The 22357-nt window shown below is 42.2% G+C and overlaps 1 protein-coding gene across 1 annotated transcript; it reads right to left on the bottom strand.

The window, feature by feature from the left end:
- Positions 1-4716: 4716 nt before the first annotated feature.
- Positions 4717-19028, bottom strand: LOC131311574 (probable NAD(P)H dehydrogenase (quinone) FQR1-like 1). The gene is made up of 4 exons (XM_058339069.1): positions 18904-19028; positions 17775-17868; positions 17200-17462; positions 4717-5183 (listed from the first exon to the last, which is right to left on the bottom strand). The coding sequence occupies exons 1-4, from the start codon at positions 18924-18926 to the stop codon at positions 4952-4954; spliced, it is 612 nt and encodes a 203-aa protein (XP_058195052.1). The 5' UTR covers positions 18927-19028; the 3' UTR covers positions 4717-4951.
- Between the last annotated feature and the right edge of the window lie 3329 nt (positions 19029-22357).

A 22357-nucleotide genomic window follows, 5' to 3' on the forward strand; every position in this document is an offset into this window, starting at 1 on the left:
AAAAGTTGGATCCTTCCAAATAGGTAGAACAGAAAGGAATGCATGGAGTAATTAATTGATTTCAAGTCCAACAGTAAAATATTCAAGATCAACTTAGAAGGAAAAGAGTCTTGCCGGGGTGATTTTGGTTCGGGTTCGGTTGGTTGGGGGTGAAATTTTCGAAGACCGATTTGATTAGGGGTGAATATTTCTGCGACTGATCCGACCAGAATTAAGTTCGGCTCGATCTAATTAGGGATTTCGATCCACCCAAAATGCGCCATAGTTGGGCCCATTTTTAAAACTTGACAGTGAGCCAATGCGCCCAAACCCATACCATTCAAATAAGAGTAAATACTTGGCAGCTCCTATTTTTGGGCATCTTAGCCCTCCAGGTCCTTTGCGCCAAAAATGCAATTCCTTACAAGTCCTGTGATAAATTTACCCTTATTTGATCACAGCCACCAAAACACTCTCATCGAGAGAGACCAGATGGAGATGGTGTCCATGGAGAACTCTGCCGCCATCCACCAGATCATCGTCAACGGTGTCGCCCTCCTCGCATCCACCACCCAGATCAATCACGCTTCGCCATCACCACCACCTCCTCCACCGCCGTCATGGACGACCTCCAGGCCCTCAAGTTCTGCCTCTGCATAATCGGAAGCAGCCCTCACGGTGGCCGTGTACTCGGCCCGAGCCGCTGCCGCCATGGATGGTGTGGCAACCACGGCTCTCCGGTCAGTCCTCCACCGCGTCCACCAGGCCACCGAGAGGTCCTGCAGATTCTCCAACTGGATCAACCACCGTCGCCAACTCCAGGCACCGAAAGTCCGACGTCCTCCACACCTGGTACTCTCGCTCTCAAACCCCTAACCACAATGCCCAATGTCGATCAAAGACGACGAAGAATCGCTTGATCACACGTTCCTCGTCGTCCGCGAGGTCTCTGTTTTCAAGATCCCGCCCCGGTCCATCTCGGGAGGCTACAAGTGCGGCGAGTGGCTCCAGTCTGACAAGATCTGGACCGGCCGCCTTCGCGTCGTCTCCTGCCACGACCGCAGCGAGATCCGCCTCGTAGAGAAGTTTCGAGCTCCTTCGAAGTTTCCGACGTCGACATGGATGTTTGAATTGCATCTCGTTCCTGTCGGTGAGTTTACTAACTTTTGAAATGTTCACTACTGTGATTTTGACGGACGAGTGGCGGAGGAGCCGAGGGGTGTGGTGCTGTGTAGGTTGTTGGCGGAGAGTAATCAGTTAGGGCCAGTGATTGGGACGCTAAGATCCGTGAGTTGTTATTCTTTTTTTGGTTTAGATCTGGGAGTAGATGAGAATTAACACTGTTAACACTATTAATTTACTGGGAATTAACACTGTTAACACGCTTTCGTCTTTTTTTGTAATTAGCACTGTTAATTGTAAATTTAAACAGAATTTAACGCTGTTAATTGTGGTGGCGGCGGCGGTGGTGCTGAAGTGGTGGTGGCAGCGTGGTGGTGGTTTAGGAGGTTGTATGGGCCGAAGGGTATTAATACTGTTAATTGGGGTGTGAATTTAGACAAAAATTAACACTGTAAATTGTGGTGATGGTGGAGTGGTGGTGGCGGCAACATGGTGGCAATGTGGTGATGGTGGCGGCTGTGGCTGCAGCATGGTGGTGGCGGTGGTGATGTAGTGGTGGTGGTGGTGGCAGTGGTGGCGGCAGTGGCCACGGCGGCGGCACGTCTTGATCAAATTGTGAGGGGTATTTTTGTCAACAAAATAACGAAGAGGGCCTACTGGGCTATAGACTCTTTGGACAGGACCTAGTGGGCCCCAGACAGAACCAGCCAGGAAGTTGCTCTTCAAATAAACCCATATCATCCAAATGGCCCCAAATAGATGAACAGTCAAGATTAAATACAAAATAGATGAACGGACCAAATTAATGTATTTTATATAAAAATCCACGATTTTATATAGTCAATTCGGTTCAGTCAGAGGCAGTCTGTAACGCCCCGATTTCTCAAGAAATTTCGGAAGTATTAACCCTAAAATACACTGAATTTTACAAACTATTAGGCCCCTATTTATCCTTATACAAAAATTACAATTTCAAAATAATACAAAAATACAAAAGCAACTCCAAGCGACTCTAGTTTTGACACGAATTCGAAGCAACGTTGGTCCAGACTCCGTTCCAAGGGGTCCCACCTGTATCAACTTCTTCACTGTGAAATCCTGCACACTCTGGCAAATTGAACGCCGAAGCAAACGATTTGCCAGGATACATACGTATACTGAGTGATAATTCACCAAGTAGAAATTCTAAAACCCAATACCACATTATGCAGATGAACGATATAATAATTCATAATATACAGAAGGTACAGAATAATAACACATCGTCTTTTTCTTTACTATCCATCATCTTACATGAAATCTAAGGATCATCTCCACGAGATCCTTTCTTCCCACATCTAGCAACTACAACCGTCTCATGGATCCACCCTTCATCTTGCTTATCCTGCACCAGGGTCCTAGATAAGCGCACCTAAGTTATGTACCAACTATGTTCTCACTTAAGACCATAACAGGAGGATCGAGTCATCCCATGACGTATCGTAGATTAGGGTCAGACATCCACTACCCCATGCTAACTATAACCGTCTCATGGGACCCATTCTCTTTCCCAAAGAGAAACTTCCCATGACGTATCATACATTAACGTCTCACTAACTATAACCGTCTCATGGGACTCATTCTCTTCCTCGAAGAGAAACTTCCCATGACGTATCATACGTTAGTGTCTCACTAACTATAACCGTTTCATGGGACCCATTCTCTTCTTCGAAGAGAAACTTCCCATGACGTATCATACGTTAGTGTCACAATACCGGGCCCCGCAGGTAACCCATTTCAACACAGGGCCCCATAGGTTACTCTTGTCATCGCCATTGCTCAATTCACAATCCACACAGTGCTCACACTTTCAACACTTTATCATTTTCCATTTACTTATCATCGTCTACATGATTCACTACTCGTAACCACTCGGGAACCTATTTGTCCAATCTACAGCCACAACAAAATGTCACACGGTTCAACATTTCAACTAAAAGTACTAACAACACATAACCATGCGATAAAATTAATCCTTTCATAGAATAAATCATGCGAGTAACAAAATAATATTCAGCCAAACAATTAATTACTACATTTAAAATTAAGTCTATTTCTCTCATTTAGAAATTTTATAAAATATTTCTACTATTTAAACATTTTCTTTAACTCTCATATTATTCATAGATTTTACAAATAAATTTTTATTGGAAAATACTTATTGCTAAATTTAGTATTTACTAACTATATTAAATATTAATATGAGATTTTTATAACAACAAAATTATGCGAGGCTATTCTAGTCAATATTTATTAGAGTTAAAGATTAACTAATATATAATCTAAAATATTTCTTGTTTACAATCTAAATAAATTTTTACTAGTAAAATATTCTTGTTAATATTTCATAAACATTTATCTACCCCAATAATTTATTAAACACGTAAACGTCCACTCAAATACAAATCAACAATGCATCATCAATAATAATTTCACAATCAAACACTTGTTAAACGATTAAAAATTTTCACAGGGTATAACACTAATCATTCTAGCACAACCGGATTGAATTTTCATATAAACAGGACTAAAAATAAATTTAACAATTTAGCAGCAGGTCATCATCTTCAATAAACTTTAAATCTAAGTCTTTAACTCCATTAAAAAGTAGATTTAGGTTTTGGGTTTTCGAAAAACTACCTCAAACGCCATTCTAAATCCGGATAAGCGTTGTACGGTGTTCATAGATCGCTATGGTGGTTCTGAAATCTCGAGGCAGCATCCGGCGGCACTCTGATAGGGCCCGCAGCGGCGGTGTGCCCACGAAACTCGCGCTGTGCACACATCTACGGCCACAACTCACTCACTCACTCACTCTCTCTCTCTCTCTCTCTCTCTCTCTCTCTCTCTCTCTCTATTCTAGACTCAACAATAGAATTAGGAGTGAAATAATATACTGGTGTTTAATTTTCGGATTTATGTGGGTATGTATAATGAGAGAGAATAAGGTAGTAAAAAGATGTCACGATAAGTATAGAAGTGGTGGAATGGGGAAGGAGAGTGAAGGAGAGGGATACTGATAATGATAAAAAGATAGGGGACAAGTGCCACATTGGGGGGTTTTCAATTCCAATATATGTGGACGCATATATGTACAACGTGAGAATGTATCTGGATGCGTGTATGTATAGGATGAGAGAGAGAGAAGTGAAGAGTTAGTTTGAATAGAGTTCTACCTAGAGTTTAGATAGGAATTTAAGATAAGAGATGAATATGAATCCCTAATTCCCTGTATATCTAAAGTTTAAATACATATCTTATACAATAGTGCAAATAATATCAATTGTACACATAATAATATATTTTAATTATTCAATCTAATTAATTATTGAATTAGGAATTTAACAATATAAATTTGTATTAAAAAAAATTGGATCGAAAATCCGGGTCGTTACACAGTCTATTTAATTTTTGTTCAGTTTGGTTCAGTCCACTTAAAATTATAGGCAACCAAGACAGAACTGAATATTAATATTTTTCATGATTTGGAACCGAAACCGACAGAAAACCGAAAAAAATGGTTGGTTTTTTCGGTCGGTCGAAGTCCGGAGATTTTTTTAGCACCCCTTGCACTAAGAAACAATGCATGGATCACATTTCTGGAGTGTACAATTTGATACAAGGAGGAAGTTACAAAACCAACAATAACACAGACGTGACTAATGTTTCTGAAAAACGATGTACGCTTAGGAAAACTAAGCTACTTATTTTCATTGACATGGTTGAAACAAAAACGCTGAAGAAAAAAGGGAAATTGCGACCATTATTCAATGCTGGGAAGTAGAATCGTATGGTGACTATTAGTGAACTGTTAAGCAGATCCCTTGAGTTTCTTACCAATGCCAGCAATGTATTTTCCCTGGTGGAAAGCTTGCTCAAGTTCGAGCTCCGAAGGCTGTCTAGAGCCATCCCCTGCATAAGTTCCTGCACCGTAGGGACTACCATCTTTCACCTTCTCCATCTCAAACATTCCAGCTCCAAATGTGTAGCCAATCGGCACAAAGATCATGCCGTGGTGAACGAGCTGAGTAATGGCTGTTAATCTGCGCGATTAATGGAGAAAAGTATTACAAGACGAGTTCTTTCGTTTTTCCTATTTTGAATTAGGCAACAACGTCTATTTGGTATTGTTGAGTTTACTTAGATGAGCCTTTTTGTTCAAGGGGCAACATTAACACTCTGTTTTAATATTTCCATATTTGTTCTGATTTTTAACAAGACAAATTAAATTATCTGGCAGGTCCGGCCTGTAGCACCCGTGGTGTCCCCAATCAATAGTAGCTGGACACATGACCATCTGTCTCCAATTTTCTAGACTACGTTCACCTATTATTAGTTTGGCACACTTTCACATGGAAGGCCGGACCTAACAGTTTACTTGTCATTTTAACTTTTCATCAAGGAAATGCAATAGGCCAAAATTGAGGCATAAATATCATTTCTCCTTCCATATAGCATGTTGTTTCATAAATTTTCTTGGACAAGGTTTTCTGAAAACGTGTTGCGAAGCAAGGTGTAGGGGGATGAAAACAATTGACGCTTCGGATCAACTGGATTGCAACGGCTTATTCGTGCCTCTTCACCGGAACCCTAGCTCGACGTCTGAACCCTAATCTGCAAAATAGACAGGGGGTGAGTGCACCTTTGCCTCTCGTGGCAAAGGCCCTCCGATGCCTTTGTTAGTATCACGTACTAGAAAACTCAGCCCTAATTATCAGTAGGAAAGCAATAATAATGCAACGTATTGCGTACCTCTCACCTCTAGGTTTTCCTCATATTTATAGATTTATGGATGCTTGCTGTCCAAGCATCCTTATTGCCATAGGATTCCTAACTCGTATAGGAAACCCAGGATATCAAGGAGTCTCGTTTCCTTTATCAGTTTATGGAAAAGAGTCCTTTTAGGATTCTTTTCCTTTAAGAGCCGAACATCCCATACTCGTTGGGTATCTTTCTCAGATCCTATATTCTTGGGATCTTTATCCCTATATGAGACATGACTATTCTGGAATCTTCCAGAGTATTCTCTCTGCTCCTACTCTCGATTGGAGTTCCATCTTTGTTCGGCCGTCTCATAGCCGAACAAATGGCTTGGACCAGTTACCTCACATGTAACTGGTCCTTGAGCCCGTACAACCTTCCTGGACCATTGACTTCTCATGTCACTGGTCCATATTGCCGAACACTTGTTTAGCATGATGACTGTCCTGTCTATATTCAAACTATGGTCCCACGTACCATTTATTCGGATATCGATTGCATTGCTTTCAACCCGTGATCACTCGTATCACGTGCTAGGTTCTTTACATCATCTGTTCGGCTGTATCATAACCGAACAGTCTATTTATAGCCATGACTTCTCATATCACTGGTCCATATCGCTGTTCACCGAACTGCTCGGCGATAAGTCCAGTCGTATTTACCACGTGTTCCCAAACATCACGTGTTTGGTAACTAAATGTATCTGCTCGGGAATACCTCCCTACAATTGCTCCCCAGCTTCATGTATTTACCACTGTTCGGGGGTAATATATGACGCTTAGAAACAGAATTCTATCTAGACCAAACTCTTTTGATCCCGTGCAGTCATAATTTCAATACTTCATTGATGCCTTTTGGCGCCTATGTCATTATACCATTTCGGGGTAAACGACTCCACGTGGCACGTTTTCGTATGCCTAGCATTAACTTCGAACTGACGTTCTATGAAACGGCGTCAGAACGGTTTCGGCTTTCCGTTACTTTTTCCTGTAACGGTGTGAGAGGAGACGTTTCGTCTCCGTCTCTCACCCTTAAACCCCTGAAAGGGCTCCGTCTGGTCTTTTACCTAGAACTCGAACTTTCAGTCTCTCTAAAAACCAGGCGAAAGCATCCCGCTATCTGCCATTGCCGCCATCTGCAAATTCGATTGCACTCCAAGAATTCATCACGGTATCGTTTGTAAGACTCTCGTTCCAACTCCATTTCTTCTGCTTAGGTTTTCATCTGAGATTTCATTCTCAGATTGTGGTCACTTCTAGGGTTTCAATCACGCCCATTCTTTCATTTACGTTTTCTTCGAGTATATCCATGGCGGATGAACGTGATACCCCTCCTAGACCCAGTAAGTTTAGGAAACTCTGTGAAACCCCAACTGCCATGGCGGCATTTAGGTCTGAGTATAATATCCCTGATAATGTGGGGCTCGAACTCGCCCCTTTAGGAGCAGATAGGGATGGTGGCTCCTGGGATAGAATGTGCATCCCTATCGTGGCCATCGTCGAAGGTGGGGTCCGATTTCCTCTTCACCCACTACTCCGTCAGATCCTAAACTGGTATCGACTCACCCCCATGCAAGTATCAACAAATGTCTTTAGGCTGATAATGGGTGTAATAGCTTTGAATAGGATTCTAGGGACCCAGTTAGGAATTTGGGATATTCAGTGGTGGTACAGTATTGTACTAAACCCTGACTATAATACCTACTATTTCAAAGTTAGAAGGGCAGAAAAGCGCTTCGTGCTCAATCTGCCAGATTCTGCTCATGACCACGAGATCGACTTCCTCTATGTGACTGGAGCATTCGAGCCCCTAGGGGAAGATGGCCAAGTGATAGGGCTCTATTGCCCCCACATATGGGGTTATCCACGTATGCTCTTGCTTTTTATCTTTTGTAATTTCTTCATTTACTGCTTTCTCATAGCCTTTACATGTGTCTAACCTTGCTGTTACAATTGTGATCTGACAGCTGAACACGCTAACTATCGTCCCAGACGCGTTCCGAGCAACATCCGAACAGAGGACATCAACAAGGTTCTAAAATATACAGGCGAACCTGGCACTTCTACAGCTGGTCGGGGTCGCAACGCAGAAGTTCTTCTGGGATACGACCCTTCATATAGAGGGGTTATAGACAGAAGGCTCGCTCACCCCAGCACCAGTACCGCTTCCACCTCCACTGCTTCCCAGCTTAGGAGTACCAGAGCTAACATTGGAGTGACAGTAGCCGGCCAACCGGGTGAAGTCCCAATTTCTGAAGGAATTCCGTTACCACGAATAAGAGTTCGAAGATCCTCACGGAGTCAGGCCTCCTCTCTACCATTACCCGAACAGCCAGCTCCCATCTGTGTAACCAGCCAATCCTCATCCTCAGGTTATTCTCTATCTCCTCCTATCTCGAGCACTATGACACGCCAGCCCATAAATCTCAGCTCCCTCGTCACCGTCTCTTCTCGGGGACGTGGGACTGGGCGGGTGGCCTCAACTGGAGCCCCTCCCCCACGATCTCGTCGTAACAGGGGGGGATCCGTACGGTCATCATCTTCGCCTCGAGAAGTGGACACCACCACAGAGGCTGCTGACCTTCATAGAGACAAACGCCCAAGGGTAGATGATCAAGATGGTACTGCTTCTCAAGCAGATACCGAAACCCATCATCCCATCTCACCAACCACTCAAGTCCTCCCTCAGACGTGGACTCCTCCTTTCACTAGGGGGGACCGTCCCGTTCACGTCGGGGATAGTGCTGGTTCATCTGAAACCGCACTTGCTCTAGCTCAAGGATTGCTGCTCCCAGTAGATATGCAAAAAGAAAATGCATCTGTACCTGATCGGCTTGTTTCTACTGGACTTGTCAGCGGCATCAAGGTATTTGGTACTTGTTTTTTCCTTGTAAGGTCGATATGTGTATTTGCTATCGAACTTGTATTGTTACAACTGTTTCTGACTATCTAAATCTTTTGTCAGTTTATTCAAAAGATGGTTACTCTGGGTAAGAAATACCAAGAAGCTGATGCTGAAAGAGTCAGGCTGATGAATGACAACACCCGAATGCTCAGAACAATCGCCAGGTTGGAAAGAGAAAGAGACAAAGCCAAGTCTGATTTCAACCAAACCAAAGAAAAACTTGAGGTTGCCGAAGAGAGTCTCAACCATGCTCTATCAGAAATTGACAATGCCAAGAAAGCTGCATATGAAGAAGGGTACCAGAAGGGATTCGATACCACAACTGCTAACTATGTCGAACAGATTCCTGCTATCCAAGATCAGATTTGGATTGCTTGCTGGGAAACTTGTTTAACGAAAGTTGGCGTTTCTGAGGACTCTCCTCTCTGGATTGACAATGAACTACCAAGCAGCCGTGCTGCAGCTTCCCAAGAGCAAGAAGTTCCTCTGGAAGATGATGTTGAACAACAAATTGAAGACTTTACTGGAATAGAAGAAGATATTCCCTCTGGATCTCAGACTGTCCAGTCTCCTGTTCGAGATTCAAATCCTGAACCTATCAACTTGGAGGAGAATGTGACTGTAGGAGATGTCACGACTGAAGAACCTGTCAGGGCAAACTCAGATGTCCAAAACCTAGACTAAACCTTTGGTAAGTTTTGAAAAAAGACTTTCTTTGAAACAGTTGAGCTGGTCCTGCGTGACCGTAGCTTTTAAACCCTGCGTGGTACCAGTACGTTTTTTCGGTAATGCTTTGGATAATACAGGTTTTTGGCCCTTCGTGGCATAACCTTAATGTTTTGCTCGGCTTCCCTGTTTGCTGCATCTGTTCGGATGCAATTAAGTATTTCGTACTGTTAACCATCATTCGTTTGCATAAGTATTTCGTACTTACACATGTTTTCCTGTTTTAAGTGTCAGTCACGTACTTTAAAAACATTTGTTTCCCAGTATCTCGTACTGTTGTTTAGTACATACAAGTGTTTCATACTTGTTAAGTATCACGTACTCACATAAAAACGCCTAAGTATCACGTACTTAGAACATCACACAAGTGTTTGTGTTTAAGTTTCACGTACTTAAAATAAATGTGGCTTACATTTAAAACAAGCCAATATAGTTTCTCAAGTATCACGTTCTTAAAATACCATATAAGTATCTCGTACTTTTGAACGTCCACACAAGTATTTTCATACTTGCTAAGTATCACGTACTTTTAAGAAAATACATACAAGTGTCTTCATACTTGCGTTCAAATGTATACCCAGGTGTCACATACGTGGGATTCTATACAAGTGTTTCGTACTTGTATTCGTTAAGTGTCACGTACTTAAAAATGTATAAAACTTTTAAGTTTCACATACTCAAAAGGTATACCCTGCTCCCCAATACGAATAAGGAGAACCAAACTCGTAGTTCGTATTTAAATACCACAACAGTTATTCGAAAGAAGTGATTGTATTCATAATCTGTAAAACGCAAGAGGGCGTTACTCGTACCCTTTGCAAAAACAATCAAAACTAGAACAAAGGAATTATATTCGTAATTCCCACACAATCACGTAGTGTAAATCCAAAACAGAATTTAATACTTCTAAACAAAGAACTTTCGTAAATTATGAACATTCCAAGGCCTCGGAATTGGATCACCATCCAGATCTGCCAGTCTATAGGCTCCAATGCCCACAATCTCAGTTACTCTATACGGGCCTTCCCAGTTGGCCCCCAGCTTGCCTTCATTTGCCACCTTGGTGTTGCCGAGCACTTTTCGTAGCACAAGGTCCCCAACACCAAATTCTCTAGGATGAACATGTTTGTTGTAGCTTTTCATCAGCTGTTCTTGGTAAGAAGCAAGATGTACCAAGGCCTTTTCTCTCTTCTCCTCGGCAAGATCAAGCTCGATTTCAAGGGCCCTATCATTGCCTCCACTTTCAACCAAAGCTGTCCTGTTGGTCGGCAGACCCACTTCCAGAGGTATGACAGCCTCTATTCCAAATGCCAACGAATAGGGGGTCTCTCCCGTAGACCTCCTGGGCGTTGTTCGGTGAGCCCACAAAACTAACGGTAACTCATCAGGCCATTTTCCCTTTGCTTTGTCCAACCTCTTCTTTATCCCATCTAGGATAGTTTTATTGGATGCCTCTGCTTGCCCATTACTCTGTGGGTAGGCTGGGGTGGAATAAAAATTTCTTATTCCATATTGGGCACAAAAAGCCTTGAATTTCTTTTGGAATTGAGATCCATTGTCTGTGATCAATGAATAAGGGACCCCAAAACGAGTGATGATGCTTTTCCACACGAACCTTTCTATCATAGGCTCAGTGATTTTGGCCAGTGGTTCTGCCTCAATCCACTTTGTAAAATAGTCAGTTGCAACAAGCAGGAATTTTCGATTCCCAGTTGCTTTGTGCAATGGACCCACGATATCCATCCCCCATTGAGCAAAAGGCCAGGGACTTGTCAAAGGCACCAGATCTTCGGCGGGTGTTCGAATCATTGGTGAGAATTTTTGACACTTCTCACAAATCTTTACATACACTTTTGCATCTTCTTGCATGTGTGGCCACCAGTAGCCTTGCGTAATTGCTCGGTGGGCAATAGATCTGCCTCCAGCATGGCTCCCACACGTTCCCTCGTGGATTTCATGAAGGAACTTCTGTACCATCTCAGGATGTACGCATAGCAAATAGGGACCCGTAAAGGATTTCCTATACAACTTACCCTCTGGGGACAGCCAAAACCTAGCAGATTTGACCCTTATCTTGTGGGCCTTCTTTTTATCAGAAGGGAGTATCTCGTCTCGTAAGAACGCCATAATTGGGTCCATCCAACTTGGTCCTTGGTTCACATCCAAGACCAGGTCTACACTCCTCCCAATGCTCGGCTCATTTAGGTATTCTACTGCCACCCTTCTTTTGAACTCTGTTGGTACTGCTGCAGCCAACCATGCTAAAGAATCTGCATGAGCATTCTGTCCGGAACTTATTTGCTCAATATATACCCTCTCGAAGGTATCAAGCAAGTCTTTTGCTGCTTGCACGTAGGCTACCATCTTTTCATTCCGAGTCTCGTACTCGCCGGACAGTTGATTCACAACAAGCTGGGAATCACAATACACCCTGACCCGTTCAGCTTTAAGGGCCTTTGCACTTCTTAATCCAGACAAGAGTGCTTCATATTCAGCCACATTATTCGACGCACTGAATCCAAGCCGAACAGAGAGTTCAATCAGAACTCCTTGAGGAGGAAAGAGGACAATTCCAATTCCAGAACCAGTATTACACGCTGATCCATCAACGAATAACTTCCATTCTTTGGGATCCTGTTCGGCTACGGATTGATCCTTCAAGGATGATGTCTTAGCTGCCTGTTCCTTTCTCGTAGGAGGCAAGGGAGCAACAGTGGGGGAAAACTCTGCCATAAAATCAGCCAACACCTGGCCTTTAATTGCTGTGCGTGGCTGATACTCGAGATCATACTGACTTAATTCTACGGACCACGTCGAGATCCTTCCCGAGAAATCTGCCTTTCGAAGCAGTGATTTTAATGGATACTCGGTATAAACCACAACCTTATGGCTTTGGAAGTAGTGTGGCAATTTCCTGGTTGCTGTCCTAAGTGCCAGGACAAGCTTTTCTAAAGGCAGATATCTCGTCTCTGCATCCAACAATGTCTTGCTAACATAATAAATGGGGATTTGCTCGATCCCCAAATCCCTCAACATGACTGCACTCACTGCGTGCTCGGAAACAGCTAAGTACAGAATTAAAGACTCACCTGGCCGTGGAGTTGACAACAGTGGGGGCTCAGCCAGGTACTTCTTCAGGTCCTGGAAAGCTTGCTCACATTCTGCTCCCCATTCAAATCCCTCCCTCTCTTTCAGTAGCTGAAAAAAGGGTCTGCATTTATCACTTGACCTGCTGATGAATCTGTTTAGTGCTGCTGCCATCCCAGTCAGCCTTTGGACTTCCTTGGTAGTTTTGGGACTCTGTAATCTCTGCAAAGCATCAATCTGATCGGGATTTGCCTCTATCCCTCTCAAAGTTACCAAATGGCCCAGGAATTTTCCTGAACCAACTCCAAACGCACACTTCGAGGCGTTGAGTTTTAATTTATATTTCCTCAGGATTTCAAACACTTCCTTCAGATCAGAAATATGCCCTCCCTTTTCTCGACTCTTTACCACCATATCATCTATGTAAACTTCCAAAGTCTTCCCGATGAGCTTCTTGAACATAATGGTTGCAAGTCTTTGGTAAGTAGCCCCAGCATTCCTCAGTCCAAAGGGCATAACACTGTAACAGTATAACCCTCGTGGTGTGATGAACGAAGTCTTCTCTTGATCAGGTTCAAACATAGCAATCTGATGATATCCTCGATATGCATCGAGAAAACTCATTCGCTCGTAACCAGAGGTTGCATCAACCAATTGGTCGATCCTAGGCAAAGGAAAACTGTCCTTAGGACATGCTTTGTTCAGGTCTGTGAAGTCCACACAGACACGCCACTTCCCATTCTTCTTCTTTACCACAACAGTGTTGGATAACCACTCTGGGTAATAGACCTCACGTATTGCCTTGGCCTCCAATAAACGATCGACCTCTTCGATCACAGCATCTACATGCTGTACGGCAGCCCTTCGTTTCTTCTGAATGATCGGCTTATGCAGAGGATCAATGTTTAAATGGTGACAGATCACATCTGCATCCACCCCAGGCATTTCCTCAGGTACCCATGCAAAAACATCAATATATTCTTTCAGAAATCTTATCGACTCAGCCTTTTCGTTTGCTGGTAATGATTCCCCAATCAAAAAATACCTTTCAGGATCAATTTCGTTGATCTGAATCTTCTCCAGGCCCTCAACCACTTTTTCAGCCGGGCTTCTTCCAACATCCTCGATGGTTGGTTGGTCTGGTACTTCCAATGTGTGAACATGGTGGACCTTCGGGGCTGTTTTAATGATGGAAATCAAGCATTGTTGTGCCACCTTCTGGTTTCCTTTAAGGATTTCAATCCCATTTGAACCTGGGAATTTTACCATCTGGTGATAAGTCGAGGAGACTGCTCTCATTTTGTGCAACCACGTCCTCCCTATAATCGCGTTGTAGGAAGATGGGACATCGACCACCAAAAAGTCCGTTCTCAATACTACTGATCCGGCCCGAACAGGTAACGTCACCTTTCCAAGGGGCCAGACTGCTCCTGCACCGAATCCAATAAGAGGCGTTGTGGACTGTTCTAAGTCTGATTGGGCTAGCCCTATCTTTTTGAATGCATCATAGTACAATACCTCTGTACAACTGCCCGAGTCCACTAGAATTCTTTCGATGTCGTATTCCCCAACTCGTAGGGTTACGACCAATGCATCATTGTGGGGTACTTGGACCTCCCCCAAATCATCATCACTGAATGCCATGCTCTCTTTGCATACATCAGTTTCTCTCCCCCTCTTGTTTCCCAACTGCATCACATGCTGATCATGTTTAACTTGCCTTTGAAATAGCCTAACCTCACTTCTCGTGTAAGGTGTGGCCAATCCATGTATCATATGGATGACACCTTTGGGGTTTTGTTCGTAACCCACCTCCATAGCCTTCCCTCTCTCTTTAGGGTCCTCTTGGATAAACTCTTTGAGATAGCCCCGAGAGACCAAATCATCAAAGTGCCGCTTGTATACCTCACAATCCTCGGTCATATGGCCCCAATCTTTGTGATAACTGCAGTGCTGATTCGTAGCACGTTTTGCATCTTTGTCTCCACCTAGACTTGGGGGCCATTTAAAATATGGCTGATTCTTTATTCGATAAAGAATCCTATATATTGGCTCTTTCCAAACCGTAGTGATAGAAAAGAAGGACTTGGGGTCAGGAGCTTGCTTGTCCTTGTATGCCTCCTTCTTAGCCTGCCCGTACTCCCTTCTGTCTTTGTAAGACTTGGGTTCTAGCTTATCCACCTTTTTGGCAGGTGCCTTCTGCTGTTCGGCAACCGTCCTGCCATCCTCACGGAGTATGTCATCCTCCATTCTGGCGTGTTGCTCTATCCGTTCCATCAATTTAGCCAAGGTGGCTACTGGATGTTTATTCAATGAACGGCGCAGCTCCCCCCGAACAGGCAAACCAGTTTTGAACGTAGCAATTGCATACTCTTCACTGCAACTTTCAATCTCGTTGAAAGTTTCTCAGTACTTCTTTGCATAATCCCTGATCTGCTCGTTCTCTTCCTGCTTCATGGTGGAAAGACTCTCAAAAGTCTTTGGGGCCTTTCTGCTCGTTAAGAACCGAGCAGTGAATTCCTCTGCCAACTGCCTCCATCCTCGTATGGATCGTGGGGCCAACTTATGAAACCAGGATAAAGCCACCTTGCCAAGACTGGAGGGAAACATCTTGCACAAGATGGAATCATCCCCCTCATGCATAAACATGGCCTGTTGGTAATGCTGTATGTGAGCTACGGGATCCGTATTTGTCTCGTAAAGTACGAATGCACCGTGCTTCACTCTGCTCGGCAACCTTGCTTCTTGTAGCCTCTTCGTAAAGGGAGAGGCTGCAATATTACTCAGGGCCTTGCGTGCTGCTTCTCGTGCAGTCGCTGTCCCATCCTCTTACTCCTTTGACTTTGGGCCGAAGTCTTGACCCAATCAGCATCAGGTCTCTCGTACCTGTCTCGATGATGCTTTCTCGTGTCCTCTTCCTCGGGGGTAGAACTCCGGTCTCTGCTCCTCCTTTTTCGTGAAGAAGTCCTTCTCTCTGGTGTTCGGCTTCTACTTTTTCTTCCCGTTTTTCGTGGAGAAGCTTCATGACGCCCTATGACAGGACTTCTGCTCCTTCTTCCTCGTAAAGGATCTTTTCTGTATTGTACCATAACATACCTACTGCCTCTAGAATTTCCTCGAGACAGGCCAGAATCCTCCGGATGCTCCCTAATTCTTTCCAATTCTCTGATCTCATGCTCTCGTTTTTTAATCAGACGAGCATACTCCTCGACTTCTTGCCTCTTCCTATCAAGAACGTCGTCACTATGGTGCACACTCCTGGAGTGCGCGATCGATTCATCCCTTTGATGGGATTTACTCCTTCTCGTGGATCTCGAAGCCGTCTCTCCATCTCCTCTATTTTTGGAGTTATGATGCACGGTAAGGGGGCGGTCCTTACTCGTGTTCCTTCTGTGCCCGCCCTGGGGCTTTCTCGGAGCCCCAGGTAGTGATTTGTCCCTTCCCTCATCTAACACATCTTTTGGTTCATGCGGCGTTGCTGGAGTTACTTCCATCATGGTCGTATTTCAAAAGGGAATTCTTTCGTTTCCCACAGACGGCGCCAATTGTAGGGGGATGAAAACAATTGACGCTTCGGATCAACTGGATTGCAACAGCTTATTCGTGCCTCTTCACCGGAACCCTAGCTCGACGTCTGAACCCTAATCTGCAAAATAGACAGGGGGTGAGTGCACCTTTGCCTCTCGTGGCAAAGGCCCTCCGATGCCTTTGTTAATATCACGTACTAGAAAACTCAGCCCTAATTATCAGTAGGAAAGCAATAATAATGCAACGTATTGCGTACCTCTCACCTCTAGGTTTTCCTCATATTTATAGATTTATGGATGCTTGCTGTCCAAGCATCCTTATTGCCATAGGATTCCTAACTCGTATAGGAAACCCAGGATATCAAGGAGTCTCGTTTCCTTTATCAGTTTATGGAAAAGAGTCCTTTTAGGATTCTTTTCCTTTAAGAGCCGAACATCTTATACTCGTTGGGTATCTTTCTCAGATCCTATATTCTTGGGATCTTTATCCCTATATGAGACATGACTATTCTGGAATCTTCCAGAGTATTCTCTCTGCTCCTACTCTCGATTGGAGTTCCATCTTTGTTCGGCCGTCTCATAGCCGAACAGATGGCTTGGACCAATTATCTCACATGTAACTGGTCCTTGAGCCCGTACAACCTTCCTGGACCATTGACTTCTCATGTCACTGGTCCATATTGCCGAACACTTGTTTAGCATGATGACTGTCCTGTCTATATTCAAACTATGGTCCCACGTACCATTTATTCGGATATCGATTGCATTGCTTTCAACCCGTGATCACTCGTATCATGTGCTAGGTTCTTTACATCATCTGTTCGGCTGTATCATAACCGAACAGTCTATTTATAGCCATGACTTCTCATATCACTGGTCCATATCGCTGTTCACCGAACTGCTCGGCGATAAGTCCAGTCGTATTTACCACGTGTTCCCAAGCATCACGTGTTTGGTAACTAAATGTATCTGCTCGGGAATACCTCCCTACACAAGGTTTCCATGTTGAAGAAAAAATAAAAAACAAAAAAACAGAGAAGGGAAAAGAACTCACGCGGTAGTCTCTTGACCGCCTCCCTGAGAACCAGTGCTGTAGAAAAGGCCCGCGGGCTTTCCAGAGAGCTTTTGGGTGTGCCATAGACCACCAGTTGAATCCAGAAATGCTTTGAATTGGGCAGCCATCATTCCAAATCTAGTGGGGAAACCAAAAATAAGCCCATCTGCCTCACCAAGCTCATCTGGTGTTATGTATGGCACATCACTCTTTGGTGGGGCAGACAATTTTCCAAGAACCTCCTCAGGCAATGTTTCGGGCACCTGTTCCATTTCGACAATGTACGTAGATCGTCATGTAACGCGGTTCTAATTTCCACCGCATTGTAATGATATAAAATCGTTGTTTGGCCGAAACTTTTGGGACAGAAGTGACTGACGTATTGAATCACCATCAGTCGATATTATTGCACCGACTTTCGGTCCAAAATACTTGTCGTCTACATAAGCTAATCAAGGCTTGAAAATAACTCGTTCGAAGATTTTCATAGACGAATTGAAAGAAAGTTATGAGAGATCTCTTCAATCAATCTGGAAAAAAAAAACAGATGGAAAGTAAAAAAAAAAAATTGTGACCTGCCATAGTTTTGCCTCAACTCCTTCCACAGATGCAGCTCCTTTCTTTATTTCTTCTGCTAGTGTCGCAACATGTCCGTACATCGAGTAGTAACTGAGTCAACAATACCACATTTTTTCATTGTCCAATAGTATATTGAACAAAAATGCAGAGTGCATAAAAAAAAATTCAAAAATAATAATTTGGCCAAGTAACGCAATACTAGGTTTCTTTTTTGACGTTAACGGGAGTTGATGAACCCTGTGACTAGCTTTAGTAACTCAACGGTTGCCCCACTTTGATGGATTAGAAGAAGTTTCAACGGTATATAATCAGTGGCGGAGCCAAGAGTTTGACCTGCAGGGCAGGTTTAACTGACATTTTTTTTTTATTGAAATGTATACTTATTATATCATAAAATTTTTACTTTCCAATACATTACGTTTCTACATTGAAATGATTCTATATATAATGGACCATTATTTACTACTCCCTCACGTCTCATTTTAAGTATCCAGCTTCAAATTCTGACTTAACAATGTTTGGATAGTAAATAAGAAGCAATTAAAACTAAATTTCTGATCATAAAACCAAACATGAATTGATCAAGAAAGTGAAAGCCCACAAAACAGAGTACAATGATTAGAGCCGCTTAATGTGATCAAGTCCACAAAACAGACACACATATATACAGAGTTCGGATCAAGTCCACACCCCTTCCCCGTCCGCACCTCCCCTTTTCCGATCGAATGTCAATGATTAGAGCCGCTTAATGTGATCAGAATGTGATTTTAAGGGTACCCGCGAGAAATCGGCAAAAAAAATAATCGGAAAGAGCTTCATCCGAACAGTTTTTGTTTGTATTTTATTGAACGGTTCAATGAAAACTGCTCAAATCAAGTCCTTTCCGATGTTTTTTTTTGCCGATTTCTCGCAAGTTTCCTTAAAATCACATTCTGAACACATTGAGCGGCTCGGATTATCAAAATTCGATCGGAAAAGGGGAGGTGCGGATTGGTGCGGACGGGAAGAGGTGTGGTTAGGAACCGGACTGTATATATATATATATATATATATATATATATAGAGAGAGAGAGAGAGAGAGAGAGAGAGAGAGAGAGAGAGAGAGAGAGAGAGAGTAATGCATACACAATATAGACTTTAGTGGCCATAGGAAGAGTGCTTGTGTGTTTCTCTCTCTATTTCGAACGGAAAAAAAATTTCATTAATCTCACAAGACTAATAGTGTGTTTCACTCTCTGTCTGGAAGATTTTGTTTGTTGAGTGAAATTTTGACAGAGGATTGTGTATTTATAGGGCATGCAGGGTGAGCAAATTAATCTATACATCAAGTTGAGCCTTGTTTTGGAAGAGAGTCGATGTCACGCCTATCGTCCTGATTATACCATCTTTTCGTGCTGCATTTCTCTTTCTTAAAATTAGAATTAAAAAGCTTTTACTACTATTTTTCTTATCGTTTCTTTTTTAAGAAAAATAATTAAATTTTTAAACATTTTAAGATTAACTTGATATAATTAAAAAACTACCCAAACCCAGCTTTGGGATTTTGAGAATTTTCATTTTTTAACTTTTAAGAATCCGAGAATCCTATGTTATCTAGAATTTTTTGCAAACGCTCAAATTGATTAATTTTGAAAAGCTAAAATCTCAAACTGTGCGTAAAAAATTCTCGCAAACATGCACATGACACGACTATTAAACAGAACAAAGAATACGGGACCTAGGGAGATATTTTTTATTCGGTCTTGCTATTGTCAGTCCAGTGGGCTGACGATAAGCACACTGAAGACAAGAAAAACACGTATTTCTATATACTTTTTATACCCTTTAATACACATTCACACACTCACTATTGTTAGCCCATTAGGCTGATTTTAAAATTTTCGTTTTTTATTTTGCAGATTTAGAACTGTAAGATGGAGAACATTTACTTGTACAAAACTAGTCTATTTATCGGTTTATTGCGGATTTTGATAGTGATTGTTAATTTGGAATTCACCATAAAGCCGGTCTTGAATTTGAATTTTCGCCTTTTATTTGAAAATGAAATTTTTACTAAAAATTAAATATAGAAAACCAGTTGCAACAAAGTATCCCCGCACGCACTGTTATAATTATATAATTTGTAGACGCGAAAGTATTATTATGGGACCAATATTCGATTATCATATTATTTGGTTATTGTCTATTTACTTATTTTCTGAATGAACCTACACATACCTAGACACAAAATGAGTCTAGATTCACAAGAATTGGTGTTTAAACAGAAAAAAATAAAATTTGATTTCTTCTAAAGAGGCCAATAGAAGTCAAGTCTACAACAGTGGTTTGGATATCTATCTATTAGTAATAAATTTTGATAATTCGCTACTTTACTTTTAAATAAGTGTTTGCCTAGATCCAGATGACTGTCCAAACTCCACGGCCGAAGTTGACCCCAATATTTAATTTCCGAGGATGCTTGCATTAATTATATTATATATGTTTTTTTGTTAAACAAACAGAGGAGAAGTTGTCGACGGCACATACTATGATGTTAAATATTCCATTTATATAACTATATATATATAAGATGAATATTCCGTAAAAACACTATGGTGCATGCGGCATGCATTCGTATTCATTGCATCACAGGTTTATAATCCTCTCGTCCCGATTTAAATGTCTCGTACGATTTTTCATGCATTTTTAAGCCTCCCAAAAATATACTTCTACATACTACGCCAAATTAAAGTACTCAATGAGGACTTTAAATTGGTGTAAGAAAATTAAAAAATAATATGTAAAAGTATTTTTTTTTTTGGGGTTTGAAAATGCAAAAAAAAAAAAAAAAACGTTGGGCCCATTTAAATTGGGTCCTTTATACTGTTCAGATTCAATTTAGCCAAGTTCCGTTAAGATTTTTGGGCCCAAAAATTATACTCATACAATAATCCAAACATAACACTAAACACAACCTCTCACATACATATGGGCTCCACATGCACTACTATGTGTGGGCTCTACATGTATGTGAGAGGTTGTGTAAGTTGTTGTGTTTGAATTGTTGTGTAATTAACATTATTGTTTTTGGTCTTTTTTTTGTTTTGTCTTTATTCAAAAAAATTCGCGTTACTTTTGTGGATTATTGATTCGTTTAAAAGAAAGAAATCGAAAAAGTGAAAAATCATGACTTTTATCCAAATATTTTCGAAAATATCCAATATAAAGCCCGAAAAGCTAATTGCAGAGGACTCACGTTGTGACAGGAAGAACAGAATCGTTGAGTAGTTGTGGATTCATCAGGAGAGATGTCACAGAAACCCAGTCCACTCCAAGGGTTTCCTTTCTTTCCTTGGCCGATCCACACATAGAGTCACCAAACGTTGTTGGCTAACAATGGTTGTTGGTGGATAGTGTTTTTTGAGAATAAAAGGATATGCTTTTGGGGATTTGGATTCGGGGTTTGGTCCCTGCGGGCCTCCCGAGCATTATTCCAGAGCCAGGGAAGCTCTCTTGAACCAGAGCGCATTATCTGAAGCCATGGCCAGGGCTGTGCTTACAAGGAACGGAGATTCCGAGAAGAGAAATAAAGGCAAAAAAAACCTTTCGGTGTCAGGAGACGATCTGGTTAAACAAATGATGCAACAATAAGCCAGTCCTTGAAGATGAAATTAGCGGTGATGGCCAGCGAAAAAACTGGAAAAAGCACTACCATCGTTCCAGACGTACGTTCTAATTAGAACATTGACAATTGCAGAAGAGAGGGCACATATTGGATAGCCGGTGGATGCCGGGAACATGACCCCCTTGTTCACATGTTGGATCCGCCCTTTGCTTGCTCCGGGTGACTCTTAGAACTTGCCACAGTCGTCAAAATGTATTTGGTACAAAAGTTTACTTTAATTTCTTCTCTCTTGCAAAGTACGTTGCATCTCAAACATTCCTAAAGAAACGTAACCAGAGGGATTTACAAGTACATACTAGTGGGATCCTTCAATTGGAATGTTGTATCCGCTGTATTCTATCTTTCTTGATTGAGAAATTAAGCAAGTTCAACAAATTGATTGATAAAGATGATTGACCACATTATTGAACCTCCCATGCGACAAAATCCTTGTGTGATTCTTCATGTGATGCAATGAAATCCACCACCACATTAGTTAACGATATGAGATGTGCATGTTGTAGGCCTCGATGTGTTTATCATCTAAATTCTCTATTGCGAGGGCACCAATTATTCATAACTTTAAACAAAAATTCATAATCAAGCTCAATTATATAAAAAAAAATAGAGTTTATCGTATGCAAAAAAATTTGTGGTATACATGCTTCAAGGAGTTTCTAAACATAAATAAGCACAAAAATCTAAATATTCCTCGATCGCTAAATACTTCAATGTGCACTGTCACAGTTAAGGGTCATCATCGGGCCGGGCCGGCCCGCCAATGTACTACCCAAGTCCGCCCACGGGCCGGGCCAATCGGGCTTTTTCTTTTTCAGGGCGGGGGGGGCCGGGCTACCTACCATAAATTGAAGCCCAAGCCCGGCCCGCGGGCCAGCCCAATTGACGGGCTAGCGGGCCAAAAACCGGGCGGGCTTA

Source organism: Rhododendron vialii, chromosome 2a, assembly GCF_030253575.1.
Source record: "Rhododendron vialii isolate Sample 1 chromosome 2a, ASM3025357v1".
Taxonomy (NCBI): domain Eukaryota; kingdom Viridiplantae; phylum Streptophyta; class Magnoliopsida; order Ericales; family Ericaceae; genus Rhododendron; species Rhododendron vialii.